At 33.4% G+C, this 22,107-nt stretch overlaps 2 protein-coding genes across 3 annotated transcripts in view; one reads left to right on the forward strand and one right to left on the reverse strand.

The window, feature by feature from the left end:
- Window positions 1-2,760, forward strand: part of lamc2 (laminin, gamma 2) — a 38,615-nt gene extending 35,855 nt beyond the window's left edge. For both annotated transcript variants that reach the window (XM_087241090.1, XM_087241089.1), the window contains 3 exons: window positions 628-786; window positions 879-978; window positions 2,130-2,760. In XM_087241090.1, the coding sequence (XP_087097216.1) occupies window positions 628-786; window positions 879-978; window positions 2,130-2,383 (513 nt within the window). In that variant the 3' untranslated portion in view covers window positions 2,384-2,760. The remainder of the gene's footprint in view (window positions 1-627; window positions 787-878; window positions 979-2,129) is intronic.
- A 4,466-nt stretch (window positions 2,761-7,226) lies between these two features.
- Window positions 7,227-21,326, reverse strand: nmnat2 (nicotinamide nucleotide adenylyltransferase 2). The gene is made up of 11 exons (NM_200004.1): window positions 21,155-21,326; window positions 16,216-16,304; window positions 13,551-13,618; window positions 13,326-13,404; window positions 13,140-13,257; window positions 12,972-13,052; window positions 10,767-10,811; window positions 10,258-10,334; window positions 9,688-9,789; window positions 9,502-9,569; window positions 7,227-7,930 (listed from the first exon to the last, which is right to left on the reverse strand). The coding sequence occupies exons 1-11, from the start codon at window positions 21,237-21,239 to the stop codon at window positions 7,828-7,830; spliced, it is 915 nt and encodes a 304-aa protein (NP_956298.1). The 5' UTR covers window positions 21,240-21,326; the 3' UTR covers window positions 7,227-7,827.
- Window positions 21,327-22,107: the final 781 nt, after the last annotated feature.

The following is a 22,107-nucleotide window of genomic DNA, read 5'->3' on the forward strand; positions in this document are numbered from 1 at the left end:
GTTTGTTTTTTAAATAAAAGTGTATTATTGGCATTCATGGTTACGTAACTTTTAACGTCCTCTGGAAAAGTTTTTTATTTTATAGTTTTTTTTTAATTGTTAAGAAATTATTCTTTTGGTTCTGCTTCCTGCTAATACTTCACATTTTATTACCTGTATACACTTTTGTGTCCTTTAACACTTTTTTGAGTTGACAAAATGTAGGGGTTTTTGTTTGTTTGTTTCTAAATAAAGGTTCTTTATTGGCATTCATGGTTCTGTAGCCTTAAACATCCACTGGAAAATAAATGTTTTTAAATCGATAAAAAATAGTTAAAAAATTATTCTTCTAATTCTGATCATTTTTATTTGGAATCTAAAATGTTCCTTCTATGGCTTTTTTACTCAGTTTTTTAATCGTGTTTACTGTACACCTTGTCATATAGCAGCTTGAAGATGTTGTTCTGATTTTTGTTATAAATCCGAAATGTTAAGAAGAAGCTTCACTGAAATAGCAAGTCAGGGGTTAGGGTTGGATTGTTCTCCTGTCCTGGTAATCGTGGCATTCACATTATGAAGCGTTGCATTCTTTTTTTATCATATTCATAAAGTTCTGAACTCAGAGAGTGTTTGAATGTGTCTTCACAGGGGATGACCAGTTCTCTTCCGTCTTCCTCTGATATTTTGGAAGCTGCCAGTAAGCTGAAAGAGGATGTGGATGGACTGAAGACAGAAGCGTCTGTAACGAGGGACAGACTGAATGAAGAGAAAAGCAAGGCAAAAGCACAGATAAATGAAGCCAAGAATGTAAGAACGCTTGCATAAAATGATTGGTAAAAGCTGTTTGATATCATGTCCACTTTGAAGCTACATGCTGCATTTGATTTATTTTTGAAAAGGCTGTTGTGGAGTCCAATGGGGCACTTGAAAACGCAAAGAAAGCCAGGAACGCTGTTAATGATACTCTACAGGACATCGCTGATATTATGAGCTCACTCGGTGAGTTTTAGCATTACTTCGCTATATATGCCATGAGAAAGTTTTCTATTTTAGAATTACGCTTTATTTAGTATTTATGAATATTTTGAATAAGCTCCTAGTATTACATTTATTATTTCTATTCATTTACATTTTACTTATTTGATTGTTAAAGGGATAGTTCACTCAAAACTGAACATTCTGGATCATTTATTCATGTATTACTTGTTTTTTTCTTCTATTGAACACAAAAGAAGATATTTTGACAAAAGCTGAAAACCTCTAACATCCATTATATTTGTTTCTCCAATGGTACAGGTTTTCAGCTTTCTTCAAAACATCTTTTTTTTCGTTCAACAGAAAACGGAAACTCAAAAACAGAAAAAATTTCATCATGTCATATTAGAGAACTGACGCTACACTGAAAAAATGCCTTTTGGTGCTTGTTTACACTGCTTATTTAAAATGAGTTGAAACAACACAATTCTTAAGGTTTTTTGTGGTTTATGTTCAATCTACTTAAATTTGCAAATAATGATCAAGGTAACTTGATTTGTGTTGGGACAACATGATGGAATGATATAGAACCCAGTCAAAGGATTCTTTCAGCGCCCAAATGTGAAGCTTAAACGAGGAGATAGAGAAACTAAACTGTATTAGTCTATATGTCCCTTTTCTTAGCTTCCTTTTCTTGGGCAAGTATTCCATCAATTATGTGAAAACACTTTAATATTTACAACTATTTTAAATTATTTTTAATAATATATTATATATATTTTTGCTAGTACTATGTCGGGACAAGACAAGCTTTTGGCTGTATTAGCCACTGGAGCTACAGGACTTGCCAACATAACGCTTTAATTACTGTATATCTGCTTAAAGGTCACATGAATTTACAATTTTTATTTTTAGATTACTATCTTAGTTTCAGTCTGTTCATTTTTAGGATATCTATTAGTTAGTGTGCTTTAAAACACTGACAAAATTCAGTGTTTTGGCAACAAAAAATAAAAACAAAAATTTTGGGCAGAAATTTTTTTGGGAGAATTTTTTGTCCCTTTTAATTAGCCTTTTCATTCTTCTATTGTTTGCTTTAAATGGAATATATTTCACGACCAGTGTATTGATGGATCAGGATTTAAATCAAACTCATCATGACTATAATTTTCCAGGAACTCCTGGTACCATCGATGACAAACGAGTGGCCGACTTGGAGAACGCCATCACTAAAAGCCGCAGACGTGTGGAGGACGAGCTGAGGCCCAAACTTAGGGAGCTGGAGGCGAAGGACGCCCAGCAGAGAGCCACCATTACAGGCATGATCAATGACATTGACACCATTCTGGCTGACATCGCCAACCTTGAGGAGATCCATAAAAACATTCCCGAAGGCTGTTTTAACATACCACCTATTGAAAGGCCATAAAGGGTTAAAGCAGGAAAAATGACAATGTTACATAACCTATGAACTTATCAACACCCTTTTCATCTAAAGAGTGTTTTTCGGCGCTAACGTGTGAGAGAGTTTTTTAGTATTTATTTTTTGTTGAATTTTTAAAAACAAATTATTACTGTGAAGTTTGAAATGAGATGAATTATATTTCTGTTTTGCATTATTACCCAAGATAATTCCGTTTCAGATTAATAGATCAATACCAGAACCACATCTGAAATTCATTTTTATTCACCATTTTCAACGTCTATCAAAAAAAGTTTACAATTGTGAAAGAAATGCACAAACTAACACCCTTCATTATTTTGTGATCCTTTTTGTTTTATTAAATTCAGTATTGTCATCAAGAACATGAGTTAGCATGGCATTTGTTGTGTTTGAATGCTTATCGAATAACCACTGTAAAGTAGAAATATATTCAGAAATGGCATTTCACAGACACACTTATACATGCTTTGCACCACAGACAACTATTTTAAAAAGCAATTGAGAAATGAATAATTATACTGAACATTTAAAAATCAAGATCTACATTTTTAGCATCTTAAAAAAAAAAGTCTTACACTGTAAACAAGAAGATATCAATCTCTTTAAACAATTTAAAGTCTAGAATGCAATAAAATACAGGAAACAAACAAGTTCTTTAACAATATCTAGTTTTGTCATTTGGGATTTTGAATGGAGGCTTGATGAGGTATGGAAGCAGTGAGGATTGTGGAGGTACAGAAAAATACAGCATTCCCAAATTGTGAAAAAATCTATCATACAGTGCTCAGCATATATGAGTACACCCCTCACATATCTCTCTTTTAAATTCATATTTTTAATAGGAAGCTGTACAATATTATATTTGTGCATATACATTAGATTAGTCTGTACTGAAGCCAAATCTGGAGCTTATCTAACAAAATAACTTACGAAAATGGTCCAAAAACTAGTACACCTTAACATATATGTTATAGAAAAATATTACATACAAATTTTAAAAAGAGGAAAAATCAAGAGAAGCAAAAAATTTAAATGTTTTGTTGAAATCTTTTGTAGGTTGTACTTTAATAAAAAAAAATTATTGTATTTAATTGTATTAATTGTATTATCATTCAATGTCTAAATCTGTTTGGTGACTAAAATGTTAATTTAATAAATATATATGTTTAACAAATCAGTTTTGTTTAAATGCACCAAAATACACTGCCTATAGTTACTAAGAAATGAATAAAAATATTAATTTTCAAAATAGAGTGTACTAAATTATGCTGAACACTCTATGTGGTGCAATTCCCCTACACCATTATCTTTTTCTTTTTTTATTTATTTTTTATTTTTATTTGCACCGCTCTCCAAGTACTGGGTGCGACTGGAAGGGTATCCGCTATGTAAAACCTATGTGGAAATAGTTAGTGGTTCATTCTACTGTGGCGACCCCTAATAAATAAGGGTCTAATTTGAAGATAAATGGATGAATGAATATCCACAGCTCTTCGTAGACGGGTCAAACCACATTTGCAAATTTTCATTGCCAATCTTAGCCAATTGTGATTTTTTTTTTTTATCAATTTTGAATTTCCACTACCACAGGGTGTTCTGCGGGGTCTTAAAAAGTAAGCTGATAAATCAATTATGAGAAAATTAAGGCTCTTAAAAGGTATTAAAAACTCTTAATGGCATATTTTATTTTGTTTAAGCTTTGTCCAAAGTATTTGGCTTTATTAAAGCATAAATATATTTATTTTCCTCCTAATAATAACAACAGCATGTTCGATTGGTTTGGGCCAGGGCACGTCCTGCCAAGCTTCTCCATATGGGTGGTGTCACGTAATTTGCAACAAAGGTGAACCTGATGTGACGCTCTCATGTAGCAAAACCATAGAGCGAAACAGACGGCAAAATGGGAAAATGTAAGTTTGCGTACTCCTGGTTGGAGAAAGACGAGTTTAAACAATGGCTGAAGCCTGTCGCTAAAAAAACAGCGTAATTTATTCTTTCAAGCTTTGTTTCTTCTGAGCTTATCTGAGTTCTGTTGCATGGTTGTGTTCCCTTGATTTAACTGCATCTGTTGATTAACAACTGTTTATTAGGTTAAAGGTTTAATTCTGATTAGAACAGGTCTTAAAATATTCTGAGAAGATCTTTAAAAAGTCTTAAAAAGGTATTGAAATTATCTTTAGGATTCCTGCATATACCCTGTGCCAACGCAGAGCCCCAGGATCGGAGAGTAGAGAGGCTATATTGACCTGCAAGATCCTAGTATCTTTTTAATGTGAATTAACAGAGTAAAGGAAGTCTTCCTCTATTGAATCCTGATACACCAGCTGCTATAAGAACTGCTCAGTGAAAATGGAACAAAAATAATGGAAATATGTTGATGCAAATGGTGAGGTGTTAATGTGATGTGCATTTAAAAACAGTTTGGGATTTTATAGACAGTGTTGGGTAAAGTTACTTTAAAAAGTAATGTATTACAATCATGAAGCCTTTCAAACCATAATATTTATATAAAATAACAACATACTTTCGTGCTACTTTCCTTAAAGTAACTAACACAATTGGTTACTCTTTTAAAAACATAACTTAAGATGGTAATGTAATACTTTTAAAAGTAACTAAGGATAATCCTGAAATAAAGATGAAATAACAGGGAGTGTTTAATTTCTTTAATGCGTGTAACAATGTTCATAAACAACAACAATATGAGGCACAGTGAGCCTAATAAACTGAGAGGTTACAGAAGAAATATTTGATAACATTACAATATTTTAATACATTTATATTTCCGAAGACTAATGTTTTCTGGTTAAAATGATCAAAACGAAACTATATTTTACCATATAGGCTTCAATCGTTCTGAAAGCATTATGAAAGGTAAAGAATAATCACAGTTGTGTGTTGAAGATTTCTTTATATCCAAAAGCTTTTTATAAACTCTCAAAGCCAATCCAAATTAATTATTCCGTATACACATAATTCGCTGGTATCCCTCTCATCAAATACACTTTGGTTCATTTATAAAGTTTGTGTTAGATGTGACGTCTCATGAAGATCTTAACGGAATCATTTAAAAGATGCTCTTACTGTCAAATGATTTTTAAAGAGACAGATCACCCAAAATATGAACATTTGCTTTTAATTCACTCACCTTCAAGCTATTTAAGATGTTGTTGCATTTGTTTTTTTCGGTAAAACATTAAATACATTGGTCACACTTTATTTTGATGGGCCGTATGTTAAATTTAAGTTAAATTGCCAACTAATTCTCAGAATATTATAAGTAGGCTCTTAGGCTTGGGTTAGGGTAAAGACATGTACTTGCAAAGTTTCTTATAGTCAGTTAAATGTCTGTTTAGCAGCAGTATCAACACATATTAGGCAGACAGTCTACTAATACTCAAATGGACCATCAAAATAAAGTGTTACCAATACATTTTGTTGTTGTTGTTGTTAAAACTGTGATCTTTAATGATTCATAAAATGCACATAAATATATGTCTGCATTTTTAGAGTTGTTAAAAAATATGCAGGCAAAACAAAATGAATACACATTGCTCCTGATGATAAATTGAGGTCTTAAGGAGGAAAATGGCGGATTTGGTTGAACAGGGGGATTCTTCAAAAATTAAGATATAGGAAGTAAGGTGAAATGGGCTATTTATTGTAGGCTTGGATTAATCTGATTGGTTTATCGATGATTTCAGATTAGAGCCCAGCCGCGATCAATTATATAACGTGCTCCACTCATATTAGTTTATAAAACTTCACTTAGTCTACATATTTGTATTTATTTTTTGTCTTTCAAAGTGTTGGTAGCTGGATATATATATGTATGTAAATATATGTATATATATATATAAATCTAGGGTGGCCAGCCCTGTTTCTGGAGAGCTACCTTCCTGCAGTTTTCAGTTGCAGCTCATATCAAATACACCTGCCTGTAATTAATTATTAAATGGTGTTCAGGTCCTAATTAATTGGACCAGGTGTGTTTGATTAGGGTAGGAGCTAAACTCTGCAGGAAGATAGATCTCCAGTAAGAGGGTTGAGCAACCATTTCAAATGTTGTTCTGAAAATATTTTTAAAAACTACATCTGGGATGGTTTGAAGGTGAGTAAATGAATAGTATGTTTTCATTTTTGATTGAACTGCACACTTTTAAATAAATAGAGTTCACTTAAGATATTTTTACTCACCCTCGGGTGGTTCCACACTTTTATAAGTTTCTTTTTTTTTTCTTTTGTACACAATAGAAGATTTTATTTTTGACGAAGAATGTTAGAAACCAGTAACTATTTACTTCCTTAGTAGAAAAAAAAACTATAGAAATGAATGATTATTGGTTCTGTGGACTTGCTGTACAGTGTTTAAACTTTCATCAGTGAAATTTAAACTACACTGAATAAAACTAAACTGAACTTCAACTATGAAATCTGGACTTTACTAGAACTTTGTTTAGCTACTTTGACACAATATATATATTGTGAGAAGTGCTATATAAATAAACATGAATTGAATTGAAATACCGGTTTCCAACATTTTTCAAAATATCTTTTTTTGTCTCCAACAGAAAAGCTAACCGTTTTGTTACAAGAGAAGTATCCCAAAACTATAACTATTTTAAACAGTTCTAAAAGCATGGAATTAGTTCAAATCCCTATCTAACAGAGGAAGAAACCTTGCAAATTAAGTGAAAGTGCAAGACATGTCTGATGAAAGGAATGGTTTAATGCGGAGGCAGTGACTGGCTTTACTACAAAAGAATTCACATGTTAGCGTGTCAAGCAAAAAGAGCAGAGTGAGAAGAAAACGTGCACCAAAGCAACGTAAATGAAACCACATTCTTTAATGTGCAACCAAATACTCCACGTATACATGAATGCACATTGAAGACAAAACATCGAGGCATCAACACAGTATATGAGACCTGACATTCTCTGTACATACTGTACAGTGGATCGATGAGTAGAAAATGCATTCATAGATGAGATGAGTCTAAGCACAGTTGTTGTTTTTTTTTGTTCGCAAACACTGTATCCACAGACTACGGTCTACGTGGTCGTTTAAACACTCATGCGCTGAAAGAAAACCTTTAGGCATGCAATTACAAGAACAGAGAAGATCAAATCAACAGCAAAGGCCGACATTAGAGCAGGCAATGGGTTCATTCTAATCCATTCACACTTCTGTCACGGTGGCAGCGAGTTTCCTCTTCCACCCAGTCCTTTTAAAGCTGTTTGGTGGAGCAGATCCTTCAGGCACAGTGCTGTACATCCCAATGAGACACCAGGACAGGTTAATGCTCCTCTACATGGGAAAGCAGTGCTTGCACAGGAGGATTATACTCTAGATTACACACTGAGAGACTGACAGACAGACAGACAGGGATGACGGAAAGACGGACGGTTCGGAAGTGGATTTCACCACCCTATCCTGAAGCGTTGATGTAGAGCTGACTTTGCAGGATGTAGTCGATGACAGGCTGGCTCAGGTAATCCACCACATGGCCGTCACCGTGCTGAAGAGCCAGTCTGATTAGAGGAAAAACAAGAGCGATTTGCACAATATTCACCTTTAATACCTCTTTTGCACAATATCCTGCACAACATTGTTCAGTCTCATGTAAAAGTACTTGTGTAGCCTGTCCTATGTGTTTAGATATCTTATAGTATGTCAGTTATAGGCATGGGCTGGTATAAGATTTTGCCAGTATGATAACCTTGAATAAAAATATCACAGTTTCACAGTTTGACGGTATTGGGATTACTGCTGTAAAATATGTTCTTTTTATATGTCTGGGTAAAAAAAAATAAAACTTTTTCCCTTTTGAACACAATTAATTTTTAAAAAAATATATATTTTAACAGTAAACATGTCTTAATAATTGCTAAATAATTAAAATCAATCACTGACTTCTGCCGTCTTTATTAGTTTAAAAAAAAAAAAATTTCTTTTACATTTTAATACCTTAGGAACGGTATATCAGAAAATGCTGGTGGTTTTAAAACCTTTTAAACCTTTTTAAAACCGAAAACGGTTATCGTCCCATGCCTAGTCAGTTATGCATACACTATAAAACCCAACAGTCAACTTTATCAAATGAAATGAGTGTAATTAACTCAAAATTGACTGAAGGTTAATTCTACTCACTTGAAAAGAGTTTTGAACGCAGTGTTGAAGGTAATGAGTTAATTAAATACCTCATTACTTCAACTTAAATGGAGTAAGTTTACAGCACTTGTATACATAAATTTTTTTTAACTCAAATGGTTTGTAGCAATCGGTTTCCTCAAACGATTTTAGTTATCTTATTGAGTTTTGCAGTGTAGCTTTTTAAAAAAAATTTGCAATTATGTCCAATATTGTGTTTGTATTTATGATTAATTTATGTAGCACCGTGTTCCTGTGAGACACGACATTTAATTCCTCTGTATGTCCACACATGTAGCAGAATGACAACAAAGCTTGACGTGACTTGACTTGAAAAACTAAAGACTTTTAAAAGAGTGTAATCTTGCCTTTAAACAAGTTAAAGCGATAGAAATATAAGCATGAATATGAAATATGAACATTTCCTCACAATTGACTCGGTCTCAAGTGGTTCTAAATGTTTATAAATTTCTTTATAATTATTTTGTGGTTTTTTTTTATTTTTTTATTTTTTGCTTCCAGAACCTGATTGTTATGTCCTACAACAGTAAAAATACAAGGATAGTCCAAACTATACTAAGGAGGGTCATCATTTACTCAAAGATGTTATGAAATGTGCTAAAAACCAGCAGCCATTGACATTCATAGCTGGAACAAAAATATAATGGAAGGCAATGGCTGCTGTTTTCCAATAGAATTTAAAGAAACTCAAACTTTCATTCAATCATTTTTATTTCAGCTTAGTCCCTTTATTCATTAGGGGTCGCCACAACGGATTTTGTAGATTTTGATTTTTCTCCAAACTTTAAATGTGGTCCTTTTTACATTTAAAATTTACTACAGGTTTTCTGTGAAGATTAAGAGTAGGGTTAGAGTAAGGTAATATCATAAGTGGTTTTAGTTTAGGTACATACCATACATTATGGTAAAGAATAAAGAGGTAAACACAAACCTGCTCTTGGTGGAACTGACGATTGACATCGGGTGGTCGATTTCATCTTTTACCACAATTATATTATCCTGTAAATAGAAACCAAAGCCATAAATACAACAAATTTGCCCTGATCCCAATGTGCTGACTGTAGTAAAACAGCCACACATAGTCTTCTGTGATTTATAACATATTTGATGCAAATACCTTATGCTTTCTGAGCACAGAGGAATGGTTCATTATCCGTTCTGTGTCTGCTCCATCTCGAGGCACCACAACTATCCCGAAATCTCCAACAATCACCTCCATCTAGACAATTGGATGTACAGTACATCACAATTTGGGAAAAAATGACAATATTAATTTTCATTTCATGCTGACTTTTAAAAGCAACACTATATCTGAGTTTCCATCACCCAGTGTTATTGCACGTTCGGAAGTATCGCATGAGAAACTTTAAATGCTTATGATACACAGGGCAACTTTTTAAGCAATGTTGCTGGGCAACCTAATAAATGGGTATCCAGGTGAGACACAAGGTAACTAATTGGGGCAATGGGTTACAGATGCAATACTGTTGCCCTTTCTTAATAGAAAATAGCCAAGCAACATTTGCCCTGTGTATCATCATCAGCATAAAGGATAGTTCACCCAAATGAATACTGCAGAATTTAAGCATTCCGACTCATTTTGCCACCAGGGCTCACATATTTTAAACAGTATCTACACATTTGTGAGCACGAAAGACAGTGAAATACACAATGAATGATATCTTACATCACTTTCGTTCCACAAGCCGGGGATGCAGAAAGACTCCAGGAGATCACTGCCACAGAGGAGCAGGATACGCAACTCTGAACAAACCATAAAATACACACACACACACACACACACACACACACACACACACACACACACACACACACACACACACATACATACATACATACAAACTGTAATGAGCTGGTTTTCCTTCGCTGTGGGGGTAAACACAACAACTTTGATCAGATGAAAAGAAACAAGCCACATTTTCCCCACGAGGAGGAAGAATGAGGCACTATGCTTTACATTCAGACTTGTATTATAGAAAGTTTCCTGTTTTGTTTATTTCTTTGACAGCTGTTTGTCTTGTTTGATGTTATTTATATTTTCGAGAAATACACAGTGACTTTTTCTCTCTCCTTGGGCAAACTCCCAAGTTTGTTTTCCTGACAGTGACTCAAAGTGACAAGCAAGGACTGATTTGAAAACCAAAAACCAAAGCAAGGAAAATCACATCGTCTCACCGATTTCCTCGTAGCGCATTGCAGTACCAAGGTTGGCATTTTCATCTGTTCGAGAAAAAAAAAAGCAAGAAAGGCTTGAGAGGTCACAGAGATCATTGATTCATTGGAAGTCATCACAGTCATGTAAAATTTATTCACATCCTGTGTGAAGCCTATGAATAATTCAAAATAATTATACGGAATTATGTGATTTCTACATGAACCCAGCCACAAGGCTTCAGCATATCACTGTTACACACTTTGTTCTCCCACAAATATATAATGATACAAACTGAAATTGGGGGTTTAAATAGGGACATTTCACCTAAAAATAAACTCTATAATTGTTCAAATTCTTTTCTTTCTTCTGTTAAACAGAAAAGAAGATACTTTGAAGAATGTTGGGATCTACTTGAGAATAAGGACATGGTGAGTAATTTTTCATTGTTGGGCTGAACAATTCCTTTAATGGTTGGGGAAATTAGTGCAATGTATTTGATTTTCAAATATGATTATTAAAAATAATGCAATAAAACATAAATATAAAAATGTTGATTCATTGCTTTTATTTATCATAATAATTTAATGTCTTAATCATATATTTTCATTTAGGGTATATTTTCAAAAACAAAAATCCACATATAAATATTGATTGATCTTCATGTCATTTCATAAATTTAACTATTAGATATAAAAAATGTAATTGGGGTGCGTTTCCCAACTATGACATAACTAATGGCTGAACTATCATAGCACGATGCATCGTTTGGGAAAAGAATGATGTAGTGACCAGTGTTTCCCAAAACCATAGTTTCTGTCGCAGATCCGTCATTTGAACCACGTTAATTATAACTTAAAACCTCAATAAAGACTCTCTAAATGGGGTGACGTAACAACTTCTTTAGAGTAAATGACCATCATTTTTAAAATAAAATAATATTGTTTTACACAAACACGTATTTAAAAAAAAAATCCAATGTTAGTTTGGGTAAAAAAATGCACTCGTTTTCAATATTAATTGAATTAAATGTAAATTGCACATGTAGGGCTTATGTTTAAATTACAAATATTATTGAGAATATTCCATATTCTATGCTAAAACATAAAAGTACTTGACCAACACTCTAATCTCTCATGTATAAATCATATAAATTGTTTATGGTTGTAATTTACAGTAGACTACTTATTAAGATAAGTAATAATAATAATAATAATAATAATAATAATTATTATTATTATTATTAATATTATTATAATTTTTATTATTATTATTATTATTATTGCTATTATTATTATTATTATTATTATTATTATCATCATCATCATCATTATTATTCATTCATTTTCTTTTTGGCTTAGTCCCTTTATTAATCTGGGGTCGACACAGCGGAACGTATTCAGCATGTTTTTTTCCGCAGTGGATGCCTTTCCAGTCATTGCAGAAATGTTCTAACCTCTAAGTCCATGTCATATACTGTAGGTTACAGACACATCTCTTAATTAATAACCTATAAATTAAACACATTAACGTATGCTTTTATTTGTTTCACAAGCTTTGGAGACATAACGTAAATTCCGCTTTTAAATAATTGGTCACATATAGCTTTCGTCATGAGCCACGGCTGCATTCAAAATGTCATAAATGTTTTCAAAGTGCACTACGAAGGGAGCACAATTGTCAATATGAAGATCGCTAAAACTGAACTGTAAAAATACTTTGAAAGCAAACAACACCTAAAAGAGATGACCTTAATGCTTTTATTTTTTAAACCATTCCCAGTTTTAATGTTGTAATGCAACACATTCTAAATGAATGGGGTATGGGGGGAAAACTGGGAATAGAACAAGAGGTGTCGTTACAAGCGTACAACTTGCAACCTTAGTTAGCTAATGAGGGTTTTAAGAAATGCAGCCCTGGTTGGTGAAAGTTTAAGGCTAAGAATTTAAAACTTTTATTCCAAGTTTTCAAGTTTATTTGTATTTTTTGTTTATTTATTTGTACTTATTGTAATTTGTTTATTTATTTGTAATTATTGTTTCAAAACAGCTTTACAAAAGGTGCACATTATTGAATTACAATCAAATTAAGTTTAAGTTACAATTAAATATAAGTTATTATATACAGACGTAGTTAACCTGCAATCTTAGAACATATAGGTGATGTATGTGTACATGTTTTTGAGTGAAACATATAATGTGTTGTGGTAAATGATTATACCAACTTACCAACAAAGGTGAAACGATCCATGTGTGGCCGAACGCAGCAAATTTTACCCAAGCTCTCGCTCATCTTTCCCCAAAATTTAACTTTAGAAAAAACACATAATATGAGTTAATAATTATGGATGTCCAGTTTTCCTAAACTCCAAACATAAGGATCTGAACAGCACTTACTGGCCACAGACTTGTTAACTGTGTTTTGGTAAATTGCAGATGTCTCGTTTTGGGGTTGGCCAATCACAGGGGTGGTAGAGGGTGTGTTCACATTAGACAGAATGCATCCCGTCACTCTCTGTGGATGAATGGTTCGATTATATACTTTAAAAAAAGAATAGCCTTCTGACCAAATTTAGGACTAACCTTCATTAGGTCTCGGTGATGCTCCAAAACACTGCAGGTGGTCTGCCAAGTGTCCTGGTAGCACTCCCAAGGATCCACTCTGGAAAAGACCATTAATCATTAAAGTTCTGAATGTCCATTTCACATTAAAGCCCATCCATGTTCTGCAGAATTCAAGGATATATAAGCTGCTTTGAATTCTTATGAGGCGATACCTGCACCTCTTTATGAATGATTGACAGTTACCTGATCCAATCAGAAGACTGAACTGCCAGCTGGCACATGGTGAGACGATGTCTGCTTGGGACAAGGCCCTATAAATGCAGAAATATAAGCCAAAACAAGGAAAAGTAAGTCTTCTAGGCCTTAACCTAGCAATGTAGAGAAAACCTGAACTACAAAATAACATGTTTAGATTTAATATTAGATCTTCTACTAAAAAACTATTCCTCAAACATTTAGCCTCGTTAGGCAATAATCAGGGTTTAAACACAGTGATTCCTAAAACTGTTTCTTTCACATGTGTTTTGACTCTCAACACAAAGAACTGATGTCGAAATGACTGAATCCTGCTTTCTAAAGCATTTATTATTCATATTTTGTTGCAGAAAGAGAAGAAATCTAGGCCAAAGTAGTTTTTAATACTCTATAGTAACAGAATTCTTATAACAAAGTTATAAGAGGTATTTGTTATAACAAGATGTATTTGATTTATTCAAAGAAATCTTATTGAGTAAGTGAAGATTTATTTTTCAGCACAGTATTGATTCATTAATATAAACTTGTAATTTGTAATTTACAGAAGTAATTTGTAAGTTGATAATTTACATAAAACACACTCAAACTTTGCCATGTAAGTGCTTTTTGCAAAACCTACAAAAACAATAAACATCATCTGTACAGAGACAGATTGCAGATCTCTTATTAGCAATACATAGACGTTCATCTATTTTGCTATTTTCTTTTTGATATTTTATTTTATTAATTTAACAATAAAATTGTTTTGGATAATTATAATTTCGATAATTTAAATATGAGACCCATGTGCCATGTGGCAAAAGGGAGTTTAATAAAAATCTATGTATATATGTATGAGCACTAAAGATTTACCCTACTGATTCTGTGACGTGTTTGAGTAGGTCACAGAAATTCCCTGTTTACAAAACTTCTATCTTGAACTAAATAGCGGAAGGGCAAATGGTTGAGAAATGTGTAGTTCAAATGCAATTACACGATCTGCGTTTATTATAAAAGTGGGAGTTATTTGGGGTTTTTAATGACTCTTTTAGCTTCCACAGATGCACCAGTAAATAGTGTCTGTGACTGACTTGTGAGTCGTGATTGACTCAGAATTATTTACTAAGCCGAATTTATTCAAAACTGCTGATTTATTTAGGAAAGGGTGAGTCACTGAACCATTCTCTCAAATGATTTGTAAAAAAACACAGTAACACAAATACATTTAAGTCAATACATTTGAAGTAATTTAGTGAGTAATTTATACAAATATAAGTTATTTAACATTTCATTATTTCTTAAATAAACAATTTTTTTATAAAATGATAGTATACTTTATAATAAAAATGTACATTGCATTTATTCAATCTCATCTGGATTCAAATATTTATTCACATATATTTTATATGTGGTTTCTATGTTTTGTTCAATACGAAGACATTGGGCCCTATCCTACACCCAGTGCAATAAGGTGAAAATAATTTTCCTGCTTTGTGCCATGTTGTTTAAATTGTACATTCGTTTGCACTGCTTTGTGGACTCATGGGTGTTCTGGTCTAGAAAAGAGGTGTGTTAAGGCGAATTGTCGGCGTGTTGCTATTTTAAGGAAACTAAAATAGACTGCGCAATTGACCAGCTGAAAGCAGGTCTAAAGTCCAAATTCAGAGCACGGTAGTTTTGTGCCTTAAATGCGTACATATTGCTTAATAAACACAGGATGTACAGCAATACACATATCTTTACAAATGAAAAAGAATAAATTAAAATTTAAATGTTACAATTTTTTTCTACATAAATATAACAACCACTGCCTCCATGCCTTCTTCATCTCGTGGGGCATTTTCAGTTTATTTATGACAATTTGCTTTTGTATAATGTTATTATTCTTATAATTATTATAATTATCTTTAGTGGAGTGCGTACAACACTTTTTTAGTATCCAAAGAAGTAAAGGAGTATAGTAAAGAGTAAAAGTAAAGTAAAGAGAAAGTAAAAATGCTGAATGGAGTAGGCTTGTTCTTTTATCCTCACACTGTGGATGGTCTGTTTAACTGTTTTCTCGCTAGTGAAGCGTTTAGTTTTTCCACTTAGAAAATTCAGCCATGTAAATAGCAAATGCGCCATGGCATGACACAACTGACTCCTAAAGGGATTGGAAGATGAGACTCTGATTGGCTTAATGCACGTTATGCTCAAAACACACCAATAACTTGGTAGGAGAATAAGCACAACCCTGTTGGAGCATGCGCCGTAGTGCAAAATTTATTTCTCCTTCCTTAAAATAGCAAAAGTGGATTCAGACACGCCCTTAATTCTTTTGTGCTACGCATTTTACTATTTGCTCCTAGATAGTTGAAAAGGGAGCCCATTATTTTGAAAAAAATTGGAAAACGGTAGCTACCGGGATCCATAGTAGAAAAAAGTAATCTAATAAAGTCAATGGGTTCCGGATTCCAACATTCTTTAAAATATCTTCTTTTTATGTTCAACAGAAACAAAATCAGGTTTGGACACAGTAGAGGTTGAATAATTGATGACCGAATTTTTTCATTTTTGGGTGAACTTTTCCTTTAAAGTGAACGGAATATCAACACTGAAGTGATTATCTGTGGTATACGATGCATTAATGCACCTACTCCTGAACCCAATTCAGACTTATTCATCTCAGACTTACCGGTTTCCCATAGGAATCATGTACAGGAGAGACGATTCCTCCAATCACAATGAATCGTCCAGTCTTGTGCAGATACTCTCTGGCCTTTTCTGCAAAGCAAACAGGATATCTTTATAATGTTGTGTGACACACTTAGCCTGGATGAAAGTAAGAAAGTGAAAGCAGGAAAGCACCTCTGTTTTAACTCTGATGATGACTGATCTATGATTTCCCACACACTGAAAGCACTCAGCTCTATCTGTCTGATATAACCTCACACCCCCAGCCCCATCAAAAATACTGACAGAATGAGTGTCAGAAACAAGATCTCATGCTGGGGACTCTATGAAGCAGACATGTAGAAAGAGCTAAAGAAATCTCTCTAGTGTGAAAAAAAAAATATAAAGTGTAAGTGCTAATGCAAAAAAAACAAAACAGAAGCCAAATATATATGAAATACAATCTAGGGTATCTTATTTAATGTTAAGTGTTTTTATTGGTTTCAGATGTCTAAGTGGTTCAGAATAGCCTGCATGAGCTCTGAATGAGCTATAAACCCGTTTTTATTTTTGTACCTCGAAATATATGCAAAGGCATGCAGCAGGAGAAGAAGGCTTAGAAATTAGGTCACGGACACACAGATGCATTTTGCTTCGAGGGGAAAACAGCGGAAGTGTATTGATCAAACTGTGGTGGTGGTTCTCCTCATGTTGCTGAGGCTCTTAGAAATACAGCTGCAGTAACCGAATTAGGGAAAGTACAAAGCTCCCAAGGCTTTTTTTTCCCACTGGTTAGTTTATTGCTGAGCTGAAATGTACAGATGGACAAGCTAATGGAAGAAACACTCTCTTTCTGAGCATCTTTTTTTTCCCCCCACTTACGCTCTTTGTTAAGTATCAGTTAAAAACAGTATGATGGTGTAGTTGAAGGCAAAATTATTAGTTCTCCAATTTTTTCAAATTTTTTCTCCAATTTTTTTTATTCCCCAAGTGCTGTTTAACGGAGAGACTTTTTTTCCGACCTAGTTGGGTCAGTTGGCATTTCTGTGTGGAGTCTGAATGTTCTCCCTGTGTTTGCGTGGGTTTCCATTGGGTGCTCTGGTTTCCCCCACAGTCCAAAGACATGCGCTACAGGTGAATTGTATAAACTAAATTGCTCATAATGTATGATTGTGTGAATGTGAGATTGTGTGGCTGTTTCCCAGTACTGGGTTGCTTCTGGAAGGGCATACGCTGCGTAAAATATAAGCTGGATAGTTGGTGGTTCATTCTGCTGTGGCGACCCCTAATAAATAAGGCACTAAGCCGATGGAAAATGAATGAATGAGTTTTAATAACTAACATCAGCTAACTAATAAATAATTGCTTTTGTCTTTGCCATAATGACAGTACATAACTTTTTCTCTTGTTATTTTTCATGATACTAGTATTCAGATTAAAGGCTTAAGTAGGTTAATTAGGCAAGTGTGTTTTTTAGGCAAGTAATTGGACTTCATTGGTTTGATGAAGATAATTAAAAATGATCATTTCTAAAAAATAATGTTTTTTATATTTTAAATTCATTTTCATAAAATGTATTATTATTATTATTATTATTATTATTATTATTATTATTATTATTATTATTATTATTAATATTCCAGCCAAACTAAAATAAATAAGACTTAAATACATGGTTAAATTAATAAAACCAGACTGAATCAAACTTGCACTTGTATTTTTTATGACTGACTAAACTTTGTCTATTTAGTTTGTTTTCATTTTATCTACAAATTAGTTTGTGTTTGTCAGACTTAATCAAACCCGTAAACCATTGTAAATGTAAAACATTTGGATTAACTTCTATCCAGTACCTTAAAACACCTAATAAATGTGTTTTTAAATTGAATAAAAAAGAATAATTTCTAATATGTATCATACATGTTGCAATGCTGCATCACAGAAAAAATGTCGCTGGTTCAGGTCCCAGCTGGGCCAGTTGGCATTTCTGTGTGGAGTTGGCATGTTCTCCCTGTGTTTTTCCTCGGGGTGCTCCGGTTTCCCCTACAGTCCAAACACATGCGCTATAGGTGAATTGAACTAAACTGGCCTTAGTGTATGAGTGCGTGTGTGAATGTGGGAGTGTATGGGTGTTTTTCAGTACTGAGTTGCAGCTGGAAGGGCATCCGCTGTGTAAATCATATGCTGGAATAGTTGGTGGTTCATACCGCTGTGGTGACCCCTGATAAACAAGTTACTAAGCCAAAGCAAAATGAATGAATGAACATGTATCATATCTTGTCTAAATCTAAATGTTGACTTTTACAGTGTAATTATGGATTTTTTTAATTATTGAAGTTTTCATTAATTTCATTTCATTTTGGGCTTAGTCCCTTTATTAAAACAGGGTCGCCACGGCGGAATGAACCGCCAACTTATCCAACACATTTTTAAGCAACGGATGCCCTTCCAGCCGCAACCCATCTCTGGGAAACATCCACACACACTCATTCACACTCATACACTAAGGACAATTTATCTTACCCAATTCAACTGTACCGCATGTCTTTGGACTGTGGGGGAAACCTGAGCACCCGGAGAAAACCCAAACAAATGCAGGGAGAACATGCAAACTCCACACAGAAACGCCAACTGAGCCAGCCGAGGCTCCAACCAGCGACCTTCTTGCTATGAGGGGACAGCACTGCCTACTGCGCCACTGCGTCGCCCCTTATTGAAGTTTTATCCAGATAAAACTTATAAACAGAAGTGTGTCACTAGAGTGAAAACACAGAAAAAAGTGAAAATTCTTTGTATTTATTCATGGTTTACATCTAAGCACTTGATTGACTCATTACAAATAAATTATAATGCTCATGTACAGTATGTTTGAATCAAGCTGATACTGTTTCTTACTAAACCCTTTAATGAATTTTAGCCATTCGCTTAAATAAAAACTATATTTTGGAGAGCTGAAAGTACACACCTTTTTTTAAAAGAATACCATTATTGTTTTCATGTAAAGTACAAAAGTGGTATTTTGGAAAAACTGTGTTGTAATGTGCTGTTTTTAAATTCACCATTTTAAAAACACCTTTAAATTCATCAAGTATCGAATCAATACTTTGTAATCCCAAAGTCACACAAACAAAACCTAAGAGGAAAACATTGGACTTGAAAGTTTATTTTAATGCACTTTTTCTTTTAAACACAAGGTTGTGCTTTGTGTATTGCTTTTAAATTGTGTTGGACATCAATGACCTTCTGTCTTTATGCAAACTGAAATGCAGAACTGAAAACAGTTCAACTTTAACAATAAATAAAGTATTTTCTGCTCACCAAGGTTGTTTGTTTTGTTCCCAAAATTCAATAAAGCAATGTTATTTTAAAATATTATTTGAATTTAAAATAGATGCATTTTTAAAAAGGGATTTTTCTATTTTTGGTAATCCTCAACTGTATGAAGCAGCCCATTGTATTTTGATAATAAAAAAAAAGAAAAGTTAATCAGAACTGAAAGTTGATAAAATATATTAACATTAAACTGTTATTAAAATTGAAATTATATTTCTCCGTTGCTGTTTTAATGGATTTTTTATTACTTTACGTGTCATGAATAAACATATTTACATCTTTTTGTTGCAACAAAGTAATGTAATCAAGATGTAATCGACTCTAAACATATATATTGTAAAAAAGGTATTGTGAACACCTGAATGGATGCATACATTTAAATACATAAATGTAAATGCAAAAAGTTTTAAACCTAGCTTATATTTTATTTTAGTTTATTTCCCTGAAATAAAATCTAAACATTTTACTTTGTTTAGTGGTATAGGAGACTATAAAGTATTTAAAGGTATAGTTCACTCAAAAATAAAATTCTGCACTGTAAAACCCAACAGTCAACTTAATCAAATGACATGAGTGTAGTTGAATCAAAATTGACTGAAAGTTAATTCTTCTCATTTGAAAAGAGTTTTGAACTCAGTATTGAAGGTAATGAGTTAATTAAATACCTCATTACTTCAACTTAAATGGAGTAAGTTCACAGTACTCATATAGATTAGTTTTTTTTAACTCAAATGGTTTGTAGCAATCGGTTTCTTCAAACAGTTTGAGTTGCCTTATTGAGTTTTACAGTTGGTTTGAGTTCTCTTCATTTATTGGTTTTTACTTTGCTCAAATTGCTTCATTTACTCAAATGAATTAAGTTCACAGTACTCAGTAGGATCAGTTTTTGAACTTAAATGGTTTGTTGCAATCAGTTTCCTCAAATGGTTTGAGTTACCTTAACGTTTTGGGTTTTACAGTGTGTCAACATTTAATCACCCTTTACTTGCTTAAAACCTTAATAAGTTTATTTCTTCCGTTAAACACAAAAGAAGATATTCTGAAACATGTTGGAAACCTGCAACCATTTAGTTTTAGTATTTGTTTTTCCTACAAATGAAGAAGATGTTTTTCAGCTTTCTTCAAATTACTTTCTTGCGTTTTTATAACAAGAGGTTAATAAATGATAGATAATGGCTGAATCGCTTTAACAGGTCAACATCCTACGTATTCATATTATTACATATTCATATTTTAATAATTACACAGCTGGTTATTTGTCTTCCAATAGTGCCAAGTAAGTTAACCTTCGCACAAGTAAAGATTAATTACACTTGTTGAAATGCCATAAATCACAACTCTTTATTGCTAGTGTCCTTAAAATTTGTGAATGAATCTAGACATATATGTAGCTAAAGCCGCGGCTGCGCAGCACCATCATTATGGGCCGTCGCCCATTTCAGCACCTTCCCCCTGGACAGCGACCGACAATACAAGTTCATCACAGAAATAAAACATCTAATCGATCACAACAGCTAAAAATCATCAGGGTCACTCGGACTCCCTTCACATAGCGACACATAAGACAAAAGGCTGAATTAAAAATCCGCTCGCGCATCCACTCCCTCCAGCCCAGGCGGAGCACTTACCGAACATATGAATGTGTCCCTTCGTGATGGGGTTGAAACTTCCACATGACAGCAAGATGACATGCGTTTTGGTGTTCTCCGTCATTGTGGCTTCGGCGAACTATCGTTTTTTAACATAAGTCGTAGGTTTTCGGGCCTTTTGTTTTGTTGTGAGACCGCAGCGAGAGGCGAGGTTCATGAGGCTGCGGCAGCGCGAGCGTCACTCTGCTCTGACGAACATGCGCGGAGAGCCGAGAATCAAGGAGCTGCGATTCTGTTTCATCTGAACGAGTCTTCTTATTTTCGTAACGAGTCTGATTCATTTAGTACTTAAGGGGGATTTGGAAAACATGAATTCATGAGAACGTTTAGATTTAGAACAGAACAGATATAGGCTATATATATATATATATATATATATATATATATATATATATATATATATATATATATATATATATATATATATATATATATATATATATATATATATATATATATATATATATAGATGCTAAAGTTGGCCCATGGTAACCTTTGATTTGGCGACCATCCCATCTGAGAATGTTGGGGCCAACACCTTCAACAGAGCTTATCATTTCATAACATAACATTTTGTTTGTTTGTTCGTTTGTTTAAATGTCAAGAAACAAAAAAGCAAATGGAATGAAATGTTTCAATTAAATGTTGTTGTGCATGAATCAGATTTTTAAGAATGATGATCCTCGACAAAAAAATCCAGTGTATTTAACGAAATCAGCATTGAATACCATTGTGTTATAAATGAGAAAGATTGTTTTTATTGTAAGAAGCTCATTATAACATATATATATATATATGAATTATTAATACAATAAAAGTATTTTTTACATTTATTTGTAAGTATGTATAAATTAGGAAATTACTATGGCAGCTTTAATCTAATAGTTTTATTTATTTAACTTCGGCCCACCACCATTAATCAAATCTGGTGT

Source organism: Danio rerio, chromosome 2 (genome assembly GCF_052040795.2).
Source record: "Danio rerio strain M-AB ecotype USA chromosome 2, GRCz13ab, whole genome shotgun sequence".
Lineage (NCBI taxonomy): Eukaryota > Metazoa > Chordata > Actinopteri > Cypriniformes > Danionidae > Danio > Danio rerio.